General features: G+C 33.8%; 1 protein-coding gene across 2 annotated transcripts in view; it reads left to right on the top strand.

Annotated features, from left to right (window-relative positions):
- Positions 1–1,531: 1,531 nt before the first annotated feature.
- LOC150096611 (breast cancer anti-estrogen resistance protein 1-like) overlaps positions 1,532–23,630 on the top strand; it is a 216,716-nt gene continuing 194,617 nt past the window's right edge. Inside the window, exon 1 of one of the 2 annotated variants that reach the window (XM_090408380.1) lies at positions 1,532–1,636. Coding sequence is in view for 1 of the 2 variants with exons in the window: in XM_090408378.1 (XP_090264504.1) it covers positions 2,977–3,042 (66 nt within the window). In the remaining variant the exon portion in view is untranslated. Of the gene's footprint in view, positions 1,637–2,442; positions 3,043–23,630 lie in introns of those variants that run through there. The other variant, XM_090408378.1, reaches the window with a different exon arrangement.

Here is a 23,630-nt window from a genome sequence, read left to right as displayed (position 1 = left end):
AGTCTCGTAGGTGGATCTCGTTGAACTTCTAAACTGTCTTTGCACTTCCACTACGTTTTCATACTTCCAGTAGCATTTTAGGATAAATTTTCTTTCCTCAAAGCTTAGTCTGGTTTCAGCCATTATTTCAAATCCGTTAAACCTGCAAAATAACGAAAATCTAGTGAGTTATCAGCTTGAAGTGTATATACATTTTTTTAGACACCCTGTATATATATATATATATATATATATATATATATATATATATATATATATATATATATATATATATATATATTCAAATAACGTTCCAGCGGTTTTAACCCACCTTCTGGGTGGGTGAAAACTAATGCTGGTCTTGAAATTCATGCTTGCTCTTGTTATCATTCAGGAAGTGAGAGGTGTGATTGAAGTCTGATTAGCGGAATAGTGAATTAATTACCATTTAAAACTATATATTTAGAAATTTATATATATTTAATCATACAAATACAACCTTTATTTTACAAATGATATTCTATCTTTTTCAATTTAGCTACTTGAATACATATTCTACCCTGCGGTACTTCTTTATGAACTGGTCAATAACATCGTCATAAAAAGTTGGTTATAACTTACTTTTCCCAAGCAACACGCACACTTGAAGGCTGGCTGAAGCTCACTGGCTAGAGCTACTTTCACTGCGTGTGGCTTGTGTTTAAGAAGACGTGAAAGGAGCGAAAATGGCTATGCGTACGCATGAAATCACAGTGCTGTAGCGAAGACCTGGAAGCTCACACAACCGAGCAAGCCAAGGTAGCTTTGACTAGATGAGCAAGCATCGACTTCGATACACAACGCAAAGCTCGATTATTGCCGCGCAAGCTTAAGACGCCTTCTGTCTACAAAAATAAAAGCCTAAATGGAATGCTTATAAATGCATGCATTTATTAACAAATAAATATTACTTCTTTCTCAAGTAATGAGCTTGCGCAGCAAGCATGGAGAATTCGCTCCTGGTGTCAAGCAATCCAATTGAACGTTGTCATGAGGTACTGTTTTTGTATCTGAGTTTCATCTGCTTTGCGTGGTGAGGACACCTATATAGACAAGTTTTTATATAATATTATATTTATATTATATTATATTATTGCATGTGCAACCAGCAAAACAATAAGCGCCTAATGGATTTTCATATATAAACCTAGTGTTTCATAGATAAACCTATAATAGTGTTAACGAATTAAAAATAATGCTTTTCTGTCAAGTGTTCAATACAGACTAGGAGGCGCTATTGAAAAATATCTAATTTTTTAAGCATTTCTATTTATATTAATTTAATTGACTTCAGTTTTTCATAACTTTTGTTTTTTAAAATTTGTATTATAATTCTTTAAAAATTGTGGGTTTTTTTGTTATTTATTTAATTACAAATTCACAATTATGTACTTGCAGTTTTGCAATTACTTGAGTGGAGCGTGGATCATCTTTCCCCCCTCCCCTCCCCTCCCCTCCCCTCCCATTCGCTACATGCAATTATTCATTTTATTTATTTAGACTTGCGGTAATGGTAAACATCATCTCATCAGTTTGTAAATAATTCAGTGTGATTATGTATATATATATAATTCCAAGGAATTTTTAGTTCAAGGTCCCTTAACTTTAGTCTTTAAATGTAAGTATAAATTGAATTGAAAAATTCAGCGTATTTGATTATACTGATTCATTGAGGGTGTATTATTATAATTTAAAAACATTCTGTTGTTATTCCGCCATTGCATGGAATGAATGTTTCTCTCCTCAATATTCTGAATAATTCAGTTGTTTTTTTTTTTAGAACGATATTTTATTTTCAAAGAATTTTTAGTTCAAATATACAGTAGCTTTAACTTGAATCGAAAAAAAAAAAAAATATATATATATATATATTTTTTTTCATTTCTCAGCAATACAGATAATGCGATCTGGCATTTATTACTTTTGAAATTAAAACGATATTTTAATTTCAAAGAATTTTAGTTAAAGATTCAAGTTAAAGATAACGATTCAAGTTAAAGCTACTGTGTACTTGAACTAAAAATTCTTTGAAATTAAAACGATATTTTAATTTCAAAAGTAATAAATGCCAGATCGCATTCTCTGTATTGCTGAGAAATGAAAGGAATGCTAATTCATTGATATGTATGTTCGTAGTGTTCCTGCGTGTCCACAGCTCTATTTGAGATATGCTATAGTTGCTGTTGAGATATTTTACGTAGTCTCTCTTTCATCTTCCAAAGCATCATGCATATATAATTTAGTATATAATTAGTATCGGTAATAATATGCTTTATAAACCGGATTACCGTACTTTAGAATTGCAACCCAAATTGTACTAGTGAAGCAAGCTTGAACATGACGTCACATATGACATCGCCAAGCGACAGCCAACCAACGAAATATTGCCTTATTCGTGGACTGCAGGCACGTACTACAGGCGATCCATTCATATGTAGCTCCCGTTGGCTTCTTTAAGCTTTCATGCTCCTAAACGCAAAATTATGTGACACTCTGAGGTACTTACAAATATGTTCCTTCTAGGATTACAGAGACCTATTTAGAAATTCTCTCTTGCACTATTAACATGTATTAACCAGAAAATGAGGCCACGTTTGTTATACGATTGCAGTACCACCGTAAGCGTGTAGCTTGTTTCTCTCGTTGCTTAAGTGGGAACAAAGTCTGTTGTATCGAAACCCAGCCAGCGTGTATACCCCGAGTTCTTTGAAATTTTCGCGCTGCTAGAGCTGCAGTTTAAACGTCCGCCATACCGGAAAAAAGGGGGGGACGGAAGTTTTGTTAATAGGAACGCCATCATTTGCTGGACCCTAAGGTGTTTCCTCCTACTCACGCACTGGATTGCCGGCACACTCGCAGCGTTTGTCCAAGCATGTGAGCCGACAGGTATCCATTCGGACATACATAGTAAGGAATATAAACACTGCCCGTCCTTGCTGTGGGTGTTTTGTACCAGCCATGAAGGCCGTGGACGCTGCTCCTGCCTCTGTTTATACATTACCACGAACCAAGAAATCGCAAAAGGTAAACTGTTTATCTTTTTTTTTTTATTATTTTATTTTATTTTTATTTTATAAAGGAAAAGTTTTGTTCAGATATTTTCCTTAACATTTTCTTAATAAAAAAAAATCTTATTTTTTTATATTTTATTTTTTTGTCATTTGTGTGCAAGAAATCAAACATTTATTTTAAAATATTTTGATCAGGTGAAATATATTTTAGAAACATCACTCACCCCGCTGTTCTCATTAATAACATGATTTGATTATTCATATGCTTATATAAAGGGTAATTAATATTGGCGATAACTACCGCAAAACTCACGGTATCTAATTAAAAATCATGACAGGAGAGGCTCAAGGTACTGAAAAAAATCCACAAAGTGATAAATGAATTCACGTCGTTGAAGAAGTCTGCAGATAGATTTCCAGTCCTCTTACACATGCCTCTCATATGTTCCAATTTTTAGTTTAGCGACGGTCGACCCAGTTTTTAGCCTTTCCAGCCTGTTCTGGTCAGTTGGTCTCCGTTTTCAAATGCAATTATAGCATTGCATATCAATTTGCATTTGATATGCAATGCTATAATGATGAAGAAAATATGACCACGCAGAAACATTTGTAAGCGACTATAATGGTTCTTTGCAACCGTTTTCTCTCTTGTTTACTTCACCGGCTTGCAAAATCCAATGAACCAGTTATTTTATTTTTTTCAGGACTGGGTGTGTGTGTGGGGGGGGGGATAAGCCTCAGTTATTGCGAAGTACCTAAATCAAAAAACATTCATTTGGTAACAATGGTTCTTTGCAACTCTTTTCTCTCATGTTTACTTCATCGGCTTACAAAATTCAATGAACCAGTTATTTATTTTATTTTTTAATTTTTCAGGACTGGGGGTGTAAGTCGGTTATTGCAAACATGTACTTCAATGAAAAATCTTTTTTTTTTTTTTTTTTTTTTTTTGGTAACATACTGTGTTGTTTTCCATAATTGTGTTTTTGTTCAGCAAATAAAATGCAGTTTTAATATTGATGTTGTTCTTTACTGCAAATGCAAAGTTTCTTACAGAAAATCTCAAATGTATTTATAACACGAAATCCTTTTTTAAGTCGAAACTGAAACGGTGATGGATTCACTTGTTTTGCAGGAGGACGAAAGAAACATTAGGGAAAGACTAAGAATATTTATCAGATTTTTAACATTTTTATTAATATAATTTACTCCATTTTATTAAAATTTATTTTAAAAATTAGATTTGCGTTATAATTCAAAAAATATATATAGAACATGCATTGAAATGATTTTTTACTTTGATATGTTACTATAATTATGTAATCTATTAACACACAAATGTAATTCACTCGATTTTTTTTTTCTTTGATGAGTTTAAAAATATACATATTCGTTTACATTCACATATCACTAGATGTTCCTCATAATGCTATTATAAAATATGGTTACCGCTGGTAAAATATTTTTTTAAAGATGTTTTTAAAAATAAAAACATGATATACAAAGAAATTTATTCGCATTACCCTATGCATTATAATATAAAGTGTAATGTATTGCCCAGAGCGTAACAGCATTCTTTCAATGTCATTGGTTTCTACTGTGGATGATAATGCATGTTTTTGCTTCCACTGTTTTAAGCTTTTGCTATAATACTGCATCATATCATTTCGTATTATTTTTTCATAATTTATAATTGGTCTTATTTCATTCATAATTGAAATGGCAATCCATATATTTTAATAAAGATTATAGAAATGCGATCAAAATTCCCCCACTACTGTTTTATTCTTATGTACTACTGCAGACTGACAAAGCAATCCTCCTAAAAACGCGTCTGCAAGCTCTGAATATGTTGGTGTTATGTAGTTGATTATTATAATACCGTCATTATATGTGTGTGATGTCACATGAAAGGAGTGCACCAGAATCCTTGAATTTGATTTACTCTTGTTGATTTAATTAGCATAACTTGTAGCCGTAATAGAACCTGTAGTAGGTTCGGAGTGCTGGGTCGATGGTCCAATACTTATTTATTGTAGGTAACTAATAAATTCCGATCTGTTAATGTTGCGAAAATATTAATATTTTTTTGAAAGCCTGTTTAGCTGTAAGCTCTGGCGGAGTCTGAGAGTGGAAGGAAGGTAAGGTAGGCCAATAAATAAAGGTGGATCCTTTATTTATTGGAAATTCAAAAATAGATGGATAAGAATACGTTACTTTATAGGAAGACAATATGCCATTGTTAAGAGGAAGTCTTACCTTCACTCTATTACAGAAACAGTTTTACTCTGTTTCTGTAATAGAGTGAGAGTGGGTAGAGTTGGATAAAAGCAATGCCTACACTATTGGGTTACCACAAAAAAATATGAAGATACCGCATGGTAATCTGTTAAGTAAACAGGAGTGAATGGGGATGGATATGGAGTTGGTGAAATGAATCAGGATGGTTGTCGCGTATGGTGCAAGGCTCCCTTTTTGGACTATTATTGTTTAATCTCTATATTCATGATATTAGAGGCAATTGAATGGGTGATATTTAGTTGTTTGCTAATGGTGCTAAGTTGGGAGAGCAGTAGTAAACAAGAGATATAGAGATCATTCAGGATGACTTGAATAAGCTGATATTGTTGTCAAAGCATAATGTTTTTTTTTTCTTCCCCATTATGGCTGGTTGATTGGTTGATTTGGATTTATGGCCGAAGCAGCTCATATTATGTCTGTTAATTTCGCGTGTTCAAATGGCCGGTTTGCTCGTTTTGCCGGATGAAAATCCCGAATTTCTGCGAGGAATATCCCCCCCCCCCTTGCATAAGACCGGCTAATTCAGCTTCATTTGAAAAGACCTGATAAAGGTTCTTCTCAACCTAGAGGGGATTCGAACCTACGTCTTTCCAGCCAGATGGCTTTCATTATGGCAAAATGTAAATCTTGCGCTTTGGAATGAAAAGGTTTTTAGTCTTTATATTTATGGGATTTCGCCACTTACAGTTGATGAGACTAGGAATTTGAAGATCATGGTTAATAGCACAGAGACTTGGATGCTGACTAACAGGGAGAAGGAAGTCATTATCCCTCTTTGTAAGATTTTGATATGCCTGCATCGGGACGGTTTGTGTTGGATCTCCTAGGTTTCTAGATGTGGAAATGATTGAAACGATTCAGAATCTCGTGATCAAGATAGTTTCATTTCTGTTGAATACTTATGAGGACAGATCGAAGATTTCTGGGTTGCAAAAATTGGTTGATAGACGGAAGAGAGAGGGAAGGTGGGATATGATAGAAACACATAAGCTGCTAAAATGGTTTATAGGATGGAAGTAAGGGAAATGTTCCAGTATATGGCAGAAGGAAAAAGAACAAGAGGTCATTATTGGAAGTTGACCAAAGTTGCAATCAGCAGGAATGTGAGGTTTGATATTTTGTTACAATAGTGAATGAGTAGAATGGATTGCCTGAGGTGGTAATCAGTTCTTTATCAGTTTAAGGAGGGATATGATAGATTTCGTGAGAATAATGGTAAGTTTCGACCTCTTATGGCGAATCTTTTGACGCATTACGGGAATTATGAGAGGTATGATAGGTTATATTGCTGATACTGTTTAGTGTTGGCCTCTCGCGATGAGTCTTGGACTCCACACAGATGTTCATTAATAATAATAAATATTATTTAAATATGTATACTATTATGCTATAAAATTTAAACATTTTCTTACGAATTTATAAGTGGAACGAATGGTAGAGAGAGGATGTGAAGGTAAATAATCCTGTTGCTCTACGTGTATTTTTCACCATTGGTCCTAACTGACATCTGATCAGATGAATTAGCACGATGGGAAGGGTCTGTAGTGATTCAACACCAGCCTCTCAAGAAATTTATTTCTTCTAGAAGAATGGTCTCATTCTGTTCACATGGCTATAAACAGAAATGAAGGCATCATGAACACTTTACATTTCAGTAAGATCAGCGGAAAACATCTATCTGATAGGATCGCGCAAGAGATTTTTCTACCCAGACTTCATGTTCGGCCATTTAAAATTCATGTCGTGCACCAGCTTATTGACCGTGATAAGAAAGCTCGTTTGCAGCTTTGTGCTGAATTTGTGAAGCTAATGATAATCCAGTATTGGTGACTAGCATGCTAATGACAGCAAGACACACTTTAACCCACTAAGAACAGATTGTAGTCAAGCAAAAAAAAGATGCCAAAAGTTTTGTTGGGGAAGTGTTTTTTGAAAAAATCGTTTACCCCCCCCCCCCTTCATAACTGGTCTCTAGTGCTGTGTACTGTTTTGGGGTAAATTAGTCCAAATGAGCCTTGTTTATTTAGAAAGGGCGATGAACAACCACGACAGTTTCTACGAAATGTTATGCCACATGTGTCATAACCACTTTTTGCAAAAACACGCAGTGTGAGTGCATAGGACTCGGTAAAAGTGTGTCATTGTCTACCAAACCGTGGTACGGACAGAAACAACAACAAAAAAATCATACGTTGTACTAACAGCAGTAATATGTCAACATGTTGAAAAACTTTTCGAACCAAGGATTCTTAATATAAGACGACCCGAACCTTTGTGGATACAGTAGAATGGCTGCAAGTCACAGCTTATTTCCAGAGTAGACAATTCTCCGATATTCTGGATGCTCTAGCCACCTTTTCAGTCCCGTTTCTACATTTTGCGGGGCCCTGTGGGAAATGGAAAAGCGGGGCCCCTGAAAGTTATAACTTTTATGGAAATTTTAAATGGATATCTTGTTAATTAATTAATTAAATCAAATATGAAAAATATTTATGCACAGAAATAAACAAGCATGCTCTTTAGCATCAATTTAAGTAAAGGGAAAAAATTAGTTAAAAAATGTGTTTGTATGTACATATATATTATTTTATTATGTAAGTACACATTATCATAAAAATACGCCAGAACAATGATTTATTTAATAATATAAATAATATAAAAATTTGGAAAAAAATATCAATTTTTACTATAAAGAATGAAATACATAACAACTTATAAGATTTAAAAGAAATCTTAATATGTTAAATTTTATTTAACCTAATGCGCTTATCAATAAAATCATTTATAACTCTATCAAAATTCAAATTTTTTTACAATTTCATGCTCTATAGATATTATCCAGGGACGGCAAATTTTCTTGAGACATAGAAGATCGCAAATAGGTTTTTATTAATTTTAATTTGGAAAATGACCTTTCTGCTGATTTTAAAATATTATTGACCAGTCCGTAACTGCACTGGTCAATAATATTTTAAATGTCGTAGTAATATTTGGATAAATATCCGACAAATTATTTGCAATTATGAATTTTAAAATATTAATGGTTGCATCTTCTGGAACAATATTTCTAAAAATAATTAATTCATTTTAAAATTCATATTCATCAATATCTGTATTTAATTTTTTATACAGCTGTTTGCAGCAAAATTTTAATTAATTTTCTGTCATTTTTCTTATTAATTTCATATCATAAAGAAATCCAAATGATTTTTCGTGAATTTCATACAATTCAAATCTTTTTTTGACAGATTGTAGAGCAGTATCTAAAATTACAAAAAATAAATTAATCCTAAAATTATCTTTATCACCTATGTGTGATTCATCAGGCGTTTCATAATCAAAAAATACTTTTCTTCAACGTACTCGACTTTCTTTAAATTTAATTTCTATTTCTAATAGATTTGACAGTTCTTTAGCAATCTCAAACGGCTATCAAATCCTCATATTCTCTGCTCTTCAAAGTACTGCACTAACTCTTTAATATGCTTAGTTGCTACGTGTATGGAAATTTTTGCATTTTGTAATACTTTACTTACTAAATTAACTTTTGCCAAAATCTCATACCAAATTACAAGGCTTAGTATAAACTCAAATGAATCTATTTGTTCATGTATTGAAACCACTTCTACTTTGATAGTATTATCTGATGCAGTTTTAAATAATTCTTTTAGTGCTTTTAAAAATTCTGGAATTTGAAAACGTACAGCTCTGACTGATTCTATTCTACATTCCCATCTTGTATCACATAACGGTTTTGGAGTTAAATTTCTTTAATATGTCCCAACGTGAAGTTAAGGCAGCAAATAATGTATATATTTTTTGTATAACATTAAAAAAAATTATTGCTATAATTGATGATTTTGCGACATCCCCTAAAATCAAATTTAAATTATGACAGGTGCAAAGAGTATAAAATGCCTTTTCGTTTTCATTTAAAATGTAAGCACGGACTCCCTTGTATACTCCTTGCATATTCGCTCCGTTATCATACCCTTGTCCTCTACAATCTGACAATTTAAGATTTAATTTATTCAAAAGTGATTTTATATTTTAAAATATACCTTTACCAGTAGTGTCATTAGTTGTTAAAAACGTCAAAAAGTGTTCACGAATTTCAATATCTGCTTCAAATATATGTAAAAATTACTGAAATTGGGTCCTGATGACTAACATCAGGAGTACAATCGAGAATTATTGAACAGTACTTTGCCTGTTGTATCATATTTACAATATTTTGTTGAATTTTGGTTCCCATATCAACAATTGATTCATTTTGCACAATGAGCGATAGATACGAATTTGTTTTCTTACCTACAATTTTTTTCCCTAACATCGCATTAAATGATCTTTTAAAAGTGGATCAAATTCTGCAATTAATTTTATGATTCCAAAAAAATTACCATTATGGGCTGTGTACAAAGTATCAAAATTACCTCTAAAAGCTAAATTATGTTCGAATAAATAAAGAATTGCTGCTACTATTCGTTTTAAAACATTACTTAACCGTTCTGCTTCAAATTTTATGACATTTTGATTTGCTTGATCAATTGTATTGTGATTTTTTAAATTACATTCCATTTGTGTCCATGAATACATGCATTTCATATGCACTGGATTTCGTTCGTGTGACTTTAATCTTTCACTTACATGTCGCCAGTCAAAAAAGCCATTATTAGATAAAAAAAATTATCATCAGAAGAAAATAATTTCCAACAAAAACAAAAAATAGAGTTGGAAGAGTTTGAATATAGAAGCCATCTTCTGTTTTGCTTCTCTCCGTTTGCAATTGTCCTAACATAGTGAGCTGTGAAAAAACACCTCTTGTTGTCATCTTTTGGAAAATCATTTTCAGTCGGAGGAGACGATGGACCACGTTGTACAATTTGTGTTAGTGTTGCGTTCAAAATTTTGGGCCATGTTGCTGGATCATCAATAGTAAATAGTTCACCTTCCTCTGGTGTCTCAGTTTTAGGATCTTCAATACTCATTGTTTGACCAAACGCGTCATGTTCTCCGCTTCCTTTTGAGTATTTGAGAACTCTCATTATTACCGTAATTAATATTGAAGCCGAAGAACTGTTTGTAGTTATTTTAGACCTCCCGTTATCAACTGATATATCTGAACAAATATATGAGTTCAACTTCATAAATTTAAACAGTGAATTTCTTTGACGTTCCTCAGCCAATTCTTTTTCTTGTTTTCGTTTTCGTTTTTCATGCCCACTTGGGCATTTTCTTCCATAATAATCCCTCTCACGACTAGTCATACTCTAGAATTAAATACGATAGATTAATTATAAAATAAGTGAATAAATTAAAACAAAATTACTTACCTGATAAATAAAATATATCTAAAATAGATAATATTAGAAAATAAATAAATCTAATATAGATTTGAAAACTGCTATCGAAGAAAAATTCTGATGTTGGATAACCTGAAACCAGTTTACAAAATATAGTTTTTAAGATGTTTTGCAAGTAATGTCACATAAAAAAAATTGCCATGCCAGTACGTGTATATACCTACTTGTTCATAAAATCATAAACTAAAATAAAAAAAAACTCCTTACAATTATTAAAAACACCTGTTTTAAAATGCTCTTTTCCCTATTTAACACTATGTTGTACGATATTGTTATATATCTTAGAGTAGTTTCAAATACTACCGCTCTAGCGCTACGATCTTATTTCGCTTACTATAACAACAATAGTTGGTTGTAAAATTATATACATATATTTTTCTATATAATAATATTTTTATATAATAATTACAATATTAATTTATATAATAATTTAAAAAAAAAAGATTTTCTTTGTTCAATTTTTTGCGCTTTGCGGGGCCCTGTGCTACCGCACAGTTCGCACACCCATGAATACGGCCCTGCACCTTTTGCTTCACCAACTTTTCTCTGACTTCCTTCTATAGAAACCTATATATATAAGCCGGCCTGGTTGGCCGAGTGGTTAGCGTATCCGCTCTCCAGTCAAAAAGCTGCGGGCTCGAATCCCGCCGTGGGCATGGATGTTAGTGATTGTCTGTGAAAAATACTAGTCGTGGTAGTCTACGCGGTAGATGGCGTTGGTGTAGATGACGAACGTAGTTGAGTGGTGGAGACGGGCAGTTGTGGAGTAGGTGCGGTGCCCTCCCTCAATGAGTCCTTGGACTCCCTGGAGGTGCTATGTATTAATAATATATAGAGAGAGGTGATATGTAATAATATATAATGAGAAAAGGCCACTGACAATCAAAGAACTTGAAGAACATATTAATCAATAAATTTGAAATTTTAAAACATACTGGACGAGAGGATAAGGGGAAGCTTTACCTCATCTCCAAGCATGGAAATGTGAAGAAACACATCTTAACGATATACGAGTATTACTTGACTCTTTGAATTAATGAATGAAGTTGACTAGGAATTCAACATCAATGAAGTTGATGTTACGCTTATGTGTTGATTAACATATAATTATGTAATTATAATAATAATTTCCCTTACAGAATATTATTTCACTTATAAAATTGATACGTGCAGCATTTCTCCTGCACGTATCACTCTGTTAGAAATACAATAGGCTTATGTAAAAAATAAAAATAAAAAAATGCATTTTTATAAGATGCAAGAAAATAATATATAGAATTTTGAACCTGCTAGTATTGTCACCTCAACCTGAGGTGATGTTAAGTAGTTCACATATCGATGTGTTAGCTGGCACAAACTTGCACCATTTTCAATGGAATAACCAGTCTTTAATTTAAAAAAGCCATATTCTATAATCATTTGCCTCCTAGGCAAATGATTATAGAATATGATTATAAATCCTTCATATATTTTTGTTGTTTTTGCTGCTGTTCGTTTGCATATTATATGGCTGTTTTATCGTAATCTGCTTAACATAGTTCACTTCCCTGAAATATTTCCACTGAAATTATTTTAGAAATTAAAGAAAGTGGGACAATTATAAAACTTCCAAATTATTTTCCACACAGTTCAGTGAGATGAATTCAACAATTTAGAAATGTGCTTATATATGAAAGCAAAATGTTAGTTTTGAAAAATAATTCGTGTAGAAAATATTAATAAGAATCTTGAATAACTAGAGCATCTGATTAACATTTCTGATGACTGTCCTCGTAATAACGGGAATAGTACCGATAAAATTGCATGTCCAGAACTCGTAGGCCTCAAACTCCTCAAAATGCGTCTGTTTGTAAGGCAGAAAAGATTTCTGAGAAATGAAAAATTATCATTTTGATTTTTTTTCTTTCACTGAACTGATTTTGATTAAGGCAGTGGAAATTAATACGATGCATTAGTACAAAGTATTTCCTCCTGACTAATCAGAATCTGAGCCTTTTAATTATTTTAAGTTGATTACTTGTTTTAGTTGTTTCTTTTTAAGTGTGAGTAGAGTTTTAAAAAAAAATGTAATTATTTAGAATGTCGAATTCGTTTCTGTTTCTCTGTATATTCAAGTAAGAAATAAAGGTGTTATATATCAGCCTCTTAAATCCCATATCAAATTTTATTCGTATACTCAATAGTTAAAACAGTAAAATAAATTTTAAACTAAAAAAAAGGAAAGAAATTTTGATTGAAAGGTCAGAATAGGGTATTATATATAGAATCCAAAAGAAATGCACTGATTGTTATTTCTTTAAAGCACGGTGTTTCTCAACTGAGGTTTCGCGAGAAATCGTAAAAAAAAAAAATTAATTAATTAAAAAAAAAACATATCGTGCATATAACAAAATATATATTTAAGTAAATAAATATGATGATAATTTTCATGCAACTGAGGCCTGAAAATTATTTGAAGGGTTCCTCCAGGGTAAAAAGATCGAGAAAGGCTGCTTTAAAGTAATTTATTCATAAAATAAACCAAAGTTGAATGATTATGATAAGTCTAATAAGAATACCTTTTTTTTATTTTTATTAATAACTTATATAATAGTCCTCTTGGGTAATAGTGAGTACGGTATCTGTTTGTAGCAGCCGAATATGGGGATGGGGAGAATTAAATAGTTCTGCGACATGTTTGCTGAAAATACTGTACCTGTATTAAACTGTTAGTGCATGCAAATGACTTTCGCCGGCTTTGTCAGAAACGTCGTAGCAGGCCCGCATTTTTTTTTTTTTAAATTTTTTTATTACGCACAGACGTATATACGTGTAATACTGGCTGCGGTGTCCGCATTTTCTGGTGTAATTTCCTCATTCCGTGATTCTCTATAATTTATGATTTCCGAGTCTTTTAGAACTTTTTTTTTTTTTTTTCCACATTCTAAACAGGTCGATTCTATGTTTCGCAATATGATAGCCGGAGCACCGATACGCATAACATAATTCACCAGCTCGATAGGTTGGCTTCTGTATGTTCAGCCATAATGCAGAATTTCCCTCTTCTTCGTTTTTTCATCCCCCCCCCCTCTCCTCTAAACATCATAAAATTCCAGTGTCTCGTAATCATTAATGACGCTTCTCGGCAAAATTACTTTTGGAGTGATTAGATGATTAATTTCCGCTTGCGGCGGAGATTAAGATTTGTTATAATATCAGAAACTCTCATAATAAATTCAACACGGCAAAATTCATTGTATCTCATAATTGCTATCGTACTTCTCATTAGTCATTCACGATTGTGTGGTAGACGATCATTGGGAAACATTTCATGGAAAAATCTGCCCCTCATTTCTTTGCTAACTTCACTCATCCTCCTAGGATGACTTCTCGCTTTGCTCTCCTACAACTGAAACCTCTTCCCTATATCCTTCCTTTCATTACTCATGTCTTTACCACAACTCCACTTTTTCCACACTCCCTTTATCTATCATCATCTTCAGCATTCCATAGTACTGTTATCTTATATATTGCTTCTGCATCTCATGATAACAGCTTGCAACCTCTTTAGTCCAAATTCAAACCTTACACTTCTCGATATTAAACTACATCCATTCTCCTGTGCTTGCACTACAAATCTACTTAAATTATCCTGAAGTGATGCTTTGTCAGTTGCCTCTTATCGCTCATTCTAACTTTATATCCTTCCCACATTAACATTCTGCTTCACACCATCTACAGTATTTAATATACAAATTAAATAATGGTAGCAGTCTAAGGATAGAACCCACCTTGTCCGTCTTTTGATGTCTGTCAGACAGCCTCCACTTTATCCATACCTCAAGCTCAGTGTCCACCCATAACTACTCATTTATGTAATAAACTACAGTGCGCTATCATATCAAAGGCCTTGTGTAAATCACTAACATCATATAGCACAATTACCAAGACAAGATCTCCCCTTAAGATATGGCTTTCTCATAAGACCATACCCATATTTTTATCCATCTTTATTTTGCATACGTTCCCTCCGAGTACGAAGTATTATATCAAGTGGAAATAATGTGATATGTCCATCTAGATTATATACACTGAAAGTAGTTTTTCAATAATTGAACTACTTGTTCAAGTGACTTGGTGAATACGAAATACAATCGTATATTTAGGATTTTCTTTAGCCTCTCATAATCCAATTTTGCTCTCTTAACTATATTACTACTAACAATAATGCTTATTATATTTTTTCCCGACCTGTATTCTAATATTCCACGTTGTTTCTTGTCTAAACTGATTTTTTCTCCCTAATAATTTGTAATTCTCCATTCTTTCATTAGGCAGTTATTTCAAATGCAGTGGCATACACTTGGTCAATCCTGTAGTCATTATCTCTTCTATAGCATACACTACTGCACGAAAAAAAATTGACATTCACTATTCTTTATTTTCACTTTTTTTTTTTTTTTTAGAAGGAGAGGCTAGGTAAATTTAACCATAAAGTTACTTCGATGTTTAAAAAAGTAATAAGTAAAACGAAAATAATCTTCAAACCACTGGAGACAAGGATTAGCAAAAATATATATTCAACATAATTATTGAGGATTTCTATCTTTGCGACTGCTTATAGTCATTCCACGCCTTTTATGGTAGTCAACACTTATTACACCCAAGGTTTAACGAACCTTCGTCTGCTAAATTGTTCATTGAAAGCGCAGACATACCTGAGTTCATTGCACAGGATTCCGTGTGGGTAGAAAGACGGTGGGCGTTAGTCTAATACTCAAGTATTATGAACCACCTACAGCTGCGATTTTTGAATCGTTTGGTACCAAATTCGGTATATAGCGTTTTTAAAATAATTGCTTAAATAACTAGTAAGTAACTTTTTTTCAGAAAATGGCTATAAAGGAATACAACTCTGATAGTTTGATATTAAAAAAGCCGGCAAAGGTTGATCGATTGGTAGAGCCTCTGCTACTACTGGCTCAGTTAAGTAAGTTTGAGCGCGGTTAGTAGTTGGAAGGGGTCCAATCGTTCGATGCTGTTGGCACACTCTCCCTCGATGAGTTTTTGGACTCCCTGGAGGTGTCAAATAATAATAATAAAACCTAAGATTAATTAATAAAATTTAAGATTTAAATATGAGTCACCCATATGATTTTCTTACATTCAAATGAACTTATCTTAAAGTGTTTTATACAATGTTCAAATACGAAATTATCGTATTCTGCTTCTTTCTCAACCATATCCGTCTCACAAATAAAAAACAACCTAAATGGTCTAATTACAAAGTTCTTTGTTTATAATAAAATTTTAGTAATATGTTTAAGTTCAGATTTACTGTGATATGATCACAATTAAATAATCGATGAAGATTATATCACTGTTTATATTATTAATTAAAACATTTTGTTGAGTTTTCAGTTGATTCATGATATGTTATCAAAATGTTTTTATTTTTTTGAGAAGAGACGAAATACAGTAATACATACAAGTACAATATAGACAGACATCCCCTCCCCCAGTAGCGTGCCAAAACTTTGATGACTTCTTTGGTTCCCGTTAGTATTTTAAACGCTAATATTATAGTACTTCGCTGTTTCAAGTTTTATACTTTGGGACACAATGTGTCTTTTGATTCCAAAATATGATCATTGTATCTAGTGAACTGAGTTATGTATGCATGCTAGATACCACTTTCGTTATGAGCCCCTTCTTCAAGGGAGTTTTCGATAGGGTTAAGATCATTTTGAACTGGTGATCTATCTCATGATCTCTTTGCAGTCTTCATTTAACATTATGTTAGTTATTGTTATCCAGGTGAGTATTAGGTCGTTATACAAAGTGGTTCGAACCCCATAGACCGAATAACACTCCTAGGTGATAAACATCTCGAGTGCTTTCTCTGTCGCTAAAGATTCCTCCCCTCCCCAATTTTTCCCTTCCCTTATCAGTAGTCGAATTGTTTTTCAGTTCAATAATTTACCTGGTAGTAGTTTTAAATTGCGACATCTATCAGGACACTGCAACCCTGTCTCTCCCAAATTCTGGCGCCTCGGATGACCTTAAATCTGGCACTGGTTGTTGTGGTGATGGTGCAACCTAATATAAGTGATCTTTCAGCAGTGGTGTGCTTCGATTGGGCAGATTTTTCTTTCATTGTGGATTTAAGCCTGGTTGATTTATGGTCATGCTTATACATATGTGGGGCCCCACGATATTCTCTATAGGATATCTTAAGCAACTGCTAGTTCAACATTGTTCAAGCTGACTTTATTCCAACAATTCATTAATCTATTTATTTTTCGACTATATCTGCTAAGACACGTTAGTCTAAAAGACGGTATTAATTCTGTATTTCCTTATGTATAGGTCAGAGCCATTACTGAAAATTTGAGGTCTTTATTTTGAGATCCTCTACTATAGTTAAAATTCATGAAATATTCGTTAATTTATCATTTATTAATCATAAATGACTTTTTTTCTCCCTTTTATGATACCCAGGATTCGCTCCATAGGCACTTGCTGTTCTAAATGTACTGTATATGAAGTTAATACTGTATATGAAATAAACGGCTGTTCTAAATGTACTGTATATGAAGTTAATGTATTGATTCAAACTTCTTGGTAGTTACCACGGTTAACTACCAAGTACAGTTAACTCAGCTTACCAGCTGCAATGTACGTCGCGAGGAGAATATAATAGCTTAATTGTGGGGTATGCTGCATGACCGGTCGAAACTGTTTCAGAATTTGCCACTGCTGGATCTTTAAGGAGAACAATGATCTTCACGTTATTGCATGACCTGAATAGAACTACTGAAGGCCAGTTTTGGAGCTTGAAGTCTAGATGTTGAAGATTTCTTCCAGAATAATGTTGAAGATTTCCTCATGGGAAGCTTCACATGAAACTGGAGTCGACTATTAATTGTCTTCGCTTTTTTTTTTTTTTTTTTTTAATAAAGCTGCATAAGCTTTTACCAGTGAAAACTGTTTCAAACTGACGCTGTAGTGGTGGTTTTGAAAAGTGATTATTTTATTTATTTTGCGTTCCATTGTTCAGTTACTGAAGCCTCTACTGATACTTAAGCGAAAAGTTTACAGCTAATAAATTTATTTCACGTAAGTTTAAGTTTCACGTCTTTAATTTTTCAATGTATGACAGCTTACGTACCTATTTTGTTGTTGTTATTATTATTATGTGACACCTCCAAGGACTCCAAAGACTCATCTTGGGAGGGCACTGCTCCGCTCTACTACATACATCTCACCGTTTCCCCCCTACTGCTTAATTTTCCCACTACAAACACTACCATCAACGCCATCTGCTGCCTACCACTACCACCAACAGTACGTTTTGTCTGTAAATTGCGTGTGTTCTGATGGCCGATTTGCCTGTACGTGGGATAAAAAAATAATAAATAAATAAATAAAAACAAAAAAAAAACCGAGTTTCTGAGAGAAAAAACCATGCAACCTCCGTATGAGATCGGCTAACTCATTTCGGAAGAATAATAGAACCGAAATGTTGTGATTTCCATAACTTCTACTACTTTTCATGGTCTGATTATAGCTTATTCCCCTGAGTGCTAACTCACCTTAATCTTATATCTCTCAGAAAGAACTAGAATGAAGACCTCCATTTGACCACTATTATTTCATGTCTTGGTTCTAGAGAGGAAAGGCAGAAAACTTGTTCGCTGTTTCGAAAATCGCAATGGAACTTTTTGGTTCCTTACCTGTCCATTGGATGTAACTCAGCTCATCCATTTCCCATAATCTCACATACATTTAGACAATATCTTTGTAACGTAACCTGAAAGGCAAAACTTTTATCATTACTCTTTTCCATTTCATGCATAGATGACTAAGGTAAGTTACTTTTCATAGCTAGGATGATAAACACCTTTATATCCGCTTTTCACCTGAAGGAGAGTTAGCATATCTTATAAGGGGGGGGGGGCAGTTTTCCTGTGGACTGGAAAAACGTGAAAATCGAGTTTTTCATCCCCCAAAAAGGGCATAATAAAATAGCCTTAGTTGTTTGGGTCTGAATTTCAAAACAAGAACAGCTCCATACTTCATCTAATCTTTCATAAGAAATCGAAACAATCCTGAATAACAACTTCGACACTGCTAGTGCTAATAGTGTCCCTCCAGTTGTGCTCAGTACTGTACTTGTGCCCCAAATTAGCACCATTCTATAAGTTTTTTTAATCTTTTTTTTTCTATTCGTCCAGAATCTACTCCGCAGCATGGAAGAAGCAAACCTATATTCTTTCCATTCCCAGAAACGATGGAAAAAAAAAAAAAAAAAAAGCCAGCCGTGAAACTATCTTATATAATACATTCCCCCTCGTAACTTTAGTTGCTTCGGCCGTAATTTCAAAACAGCGAGAACCACATCCCAGAAATCATGGTGAAGGTTACTAACAATTAGCGTCTTCATCTGAACGACCACTAGTTAATTACTGTAGTTACCAGTAATTAACTGGTGAGTATGAATACCAGTATGAGTTCGGCCACTCTCATTCCACAACAGATCTGACCATCACTACCCACCTTTTGAAACAAGCCACCTGGAGAAACTCATTTCGTCGCTCTACGTTTGCTAGTCATTTGATCGTGTCAGACATAAGGGCCAGCCTTTGCAATTGGTTCCCCAGTTGGGAAAAGACACCAGGAGGGAAGTTTTCCGAGAGCGAGGAGGAGGCTGGATATTAGATATGTGACCTTGACTGGAGACTGTGTATTATCAAAGGGAAGGAAAGTGAGATCTTTTGTAGGAGAATACACAAGGCTCTTTTGATGACATTTAAATTCATTACATTATTCTCACTGAATTGGAGAATGGTAAGGGGATCACTATCTGAGACATGGAAGATCTTGAAGCTCGAAACATTTGAGTACTAAAAAGCTTGCCAAATGAAGAAGAAGATTGGAATAATTTTCAGCAAAATGAGAAAAATTTTCGAAGTTTGTAAAAGGTCATTCGCCGACCTGGTTGGCCTAGTGGTTATCGTATCCGCTCTCCAGCCAAGAGACTGCTTGAAAACAATCACAAACATCCATGCCTAGGCATAGATGTTTGTGATTGTTTTCCACCTTCACACATTCATTCATACAAGTGAATAAACACTCTCCCAAGATGGAGTGAGCCACCATGGGAGAAGTAAACCCAACCCTCCCGAAATGGAAGCCTTTACCCCTGCAGTGGAAAAAGTTACAGGCTGGAAAAAAGAGAAAAAAAGAGAAGAAAAAAAGTCATTCATATAAAAGAGGAAGCACGTCGACGTAAGTACAGTATCTTGGAATACTTCACCAATGATGAGGATATTTGAGGGATGGAAGCCATCTACCAATATACACAGGCGAACGACAGATGGGATGCTGGCGAACCAATCGCAACATCCTTCAGCCACTCTCAGTGAATAAATGGTATAGTGTTTGGAGTGTGTTAAGGTATAGATAATTCGGTTCACCAGCTGCAGATACAAAACTTGAAACTTTTTCACACTACTTCCGATCTCCAGTAATCATGGATGTTGTCTTCTATCACATACCTAAAACCTACTACCTAGATTTTAACGAGTATCCATGTCTGCAGTGGGATTCGAATCCACCACTTGTTGGTTCAAAAATGGAAGGACTCTCCGCTTGTCCAACCAGGCCGGCACCGGAGGGAAGTTGGATATAAAACTCTTGCTGAAAGTGTTTTTATCACATGATTAGTGTTAACTCTGGCCATTGCTCGAACCACATTAGATATTTTCCTTATGCCACGATCCTATATTTCATTGCTAATTAAAAGGATTTCTGATCTACAAAGAGATTTAGAAATTTTTTGAATGAGGCAAGTGTAAATTTAACACAGCTCACAAAGAGCGTCTAATTTGAAGACTTTTGATGAGTTAGGTTCCTCGTTCATGGTTAAGTATTTTTATCTGTAGTATCGCTATACGCAATATCTGACTGATATGGTGAATGAACATTACTATAGATTGACGAGTTATCATAACTTCCACACCCCATTAAAAAAAAAAAAGATTGTTTTAATTCACATAATATTTACTACTGTCTTGCATACATCAGTATTACTATGACCCTGAGAAGTTTATTTTAGCATTTGCCAATTTCTTCGTTTAGCATTAAATTCAATGTTAAAAAAAATAAGCTGTCTAGGATTGCCTTTTAATGTTGCCTGCACATGCATACACTGATAAAGTGAAGATGAGTAGTTTGGTCTCATATGGCTCTAGGACAATTTTTTCATCCCGCAAACCAACCAAGGCAGTCATGACTGGCTTGTTTTGCGGAAAATATGCGATTAACAGATATAATAAACTGGTCTTATGATCTTAGTTGCCTCGTAATAGCCTTGCTAAGAAGCAGTAACTCCTGACCAATATAGTACATAATTTCGTATCCAAATGCCAGCACTGGTATCGCGGATATTCCCTTACATTAAGAAACAAGCGAAACCTAACTAATCGTATACAGATGACAATAAGCGACATTCTGTTATTCTGTTTTGTGTATATTCTGTTATCCTGAAAATAAAACCAATTAATTACTACATAAGACAGTATAAACAAAAATGGCTAGAACATTTAAATCGAATGAACAACAGCAGACTACCAAAAATATTATACAAATACAAAATAAGTGGAAAAAGAAGAATTGGAAGACCAAGAAAGAGATGGCATGAGACCGGAACAGGCCACATGGCCTAAATTCCATGTTAGGAAGAAGAAGTATATTCTGTTACATAATATAATGGAAATGTCAGTTATATTTTACTTTTCCATATTCGTTTTTTTAACAATATGAAGAACACAGTTTGTACTCAATGGTAAATGTTTAAGTTATATTTTTCCTATCTTCTTCTCTTGTAGATAAAAACAAATACTTTTTAGTGTATTTTATTGGTTGTGCAGACTGCTGAATGAATAATATCTTAAATGATTCTAAAAGACGTTTAGAAGAAAAACTTTGAGTCAAGGTGTTTTAATGTAATCATGCGACAAATATGAAACTGCAGTCTGGCGCCAAAATATTACCATCAATTGGAAGTTATGCTTCATTTAAAACAATTTTTAATGCACGGTTTAAGACGAATATTCGCAAAGAGAGAGAGAGAGAGAGTTAAGTTAGTAATCAGTGTTCTTTTCGCAACTGTTGGGAATCATGAGTGCCATGTGAAAGAAGTCACAATGCAAAAGGCATTAAAACGGTAATGGCGTTAAGCGTTTTGAGTAACAATCTACTCAGGCCAAAAAATGTTTTTATTTATTTATTTTTTTTTTAAGTCTTCGGGATTCTAAAGTATATGCTATCTGGAACTGAGAACAGGAATAACCTATAGAAAAAAACTAATTCTGTTAAATTGTTTCCTTTTACGTTCTTTGCCTTTACTTAACTACAAAAAAAAAAAAAAAAAAACTTAGATCCCCACTGCGCTCACTCCCCCTTCCCTTCCAATTCTAGGATGGCCTTCCTCAGATAGTGTTCCCAAATATTCAAGTTGCAGCTGTTCAGGAAATCAGTGTTTCTTCTTGGTTCTAAACTTCTAGCCCACACTAGGTACTAATACTACAGTATACGCTTTGCAACTTGAGTTTTTCGGAATACAAAGTTCATTGTTAGTGTGTATGATAATTTTACTGCACTGTGAACCCCTACATTTCTCAATAAAATAAAAAGATTAAAAAAAAATAACAGAAAGGAAAACGAACGAAAATTAGAGCCTGAATACGGATAATTTTTTTTTTTAATTTAAAAAGTGAAAATAAACATTATTTGAAATGTCTCAATGTGCTTGTCAGAGAGAGAATTTCTATTTACTGCTTTTTAGCATGCTTATACATATTACTCGTCGATGTAACTATTTCAGCAGATAAACATTGTCTATACTGTAATAATGTATTGCCCAAAATTTAAAAACGGTGCATAATTATATTTGGATGCGATGTGATAGACATCATAAAATATCACTTTACGATCCTTCATAAATGTACGTGATTTCACTGGTGGCCAGGGGCGGCTCGTGAGTAGGCACTGCGGAACTGCAGCACCCCGAATTTTTCTCGATATATAAATATATTTATTAATTTATTTATATTTGCTTCTAATATTTAATTTTATCATCAACAATCCTATACAATTCTCCTATTTTGTATAAAAAATAATAAAAATCCATCTTGTAGCACTTAGGAGGGCGAAGGACGCTAGCAGCACTGTGTTTATCACAGTGTCATAGTGCTACGCGCGCAAACATATGCACGTCACAGTGAGATGCGAGCTATTAGCGTAATGCAGCACTGTCCGTCGCGCAGTTCCACTGTTGTTTATATACAGTTTGCGCCAGTAGTAGAGTGTTCGTAGTGCTTATCGTGTTTACTCCGTCTCTTTAAATATTTGGACATTACAATTAATGGATTTAATTGTAATGTCCAAAAATTGTAAATCCATTCCTTTAATTACAATTAAAGGAATGGATTTTATTTTTAAGTAATTTCGAATTATACTAAACTGCATAATTTTATCAATAATAAACAATATTTTTTCATGTTTAATTTTTTTTTATATTTTTAGCATAATTTTGATATTTTATCCAAACACGTATACATTGTACTTACAGTGTGTATGTATATTTCAAAAGTTGCAGCACCCCCCACGATTTCAAGCCACGAGCCGCCACTGCTGGTGACTGCAGGGAAAAAAAAAAGCTTGTTCTTTAGCTTTCTTAAGCAGTGTAAATACACTTATATTACGTATTTTCACTAGACTAACTGAACACCTGTACTTTTTCAGGATAAGTACTATATTCTAGGAATAAAATTTCCTGGTACTTATTTTTCGCCGTAAGGTTATTGAAATTTGTCCTTTCTCAAAAATGATACAGCTACTCAAGAAAAGCTGTTCAAACAAAGTAGAATCTCACCTCTTTCCGCCTCCCCTC

This window comes from Typopeltis vanoorti, chromosome 18, assembly GCF_054136105.1.
Source record: "Typopeltis vanoorti isolate ZY-2024b chromosome 18, IOZ_Tvanoo_1.0, whole genome shotgun sequence".
Taxonomy (NCBI): domain Eukaryota; kingdom Metazoa; phylum Arthropoda; class Arachnida; order Uropygi; family Thelyphonidae; genus Typopeltis; species Typopeltis vanoorti.
The sequence above is the reverse complement of the archived record's forward strand: the minus strand, read 5'-3'. Positions and strand labels throughout refer to the sequence as shown.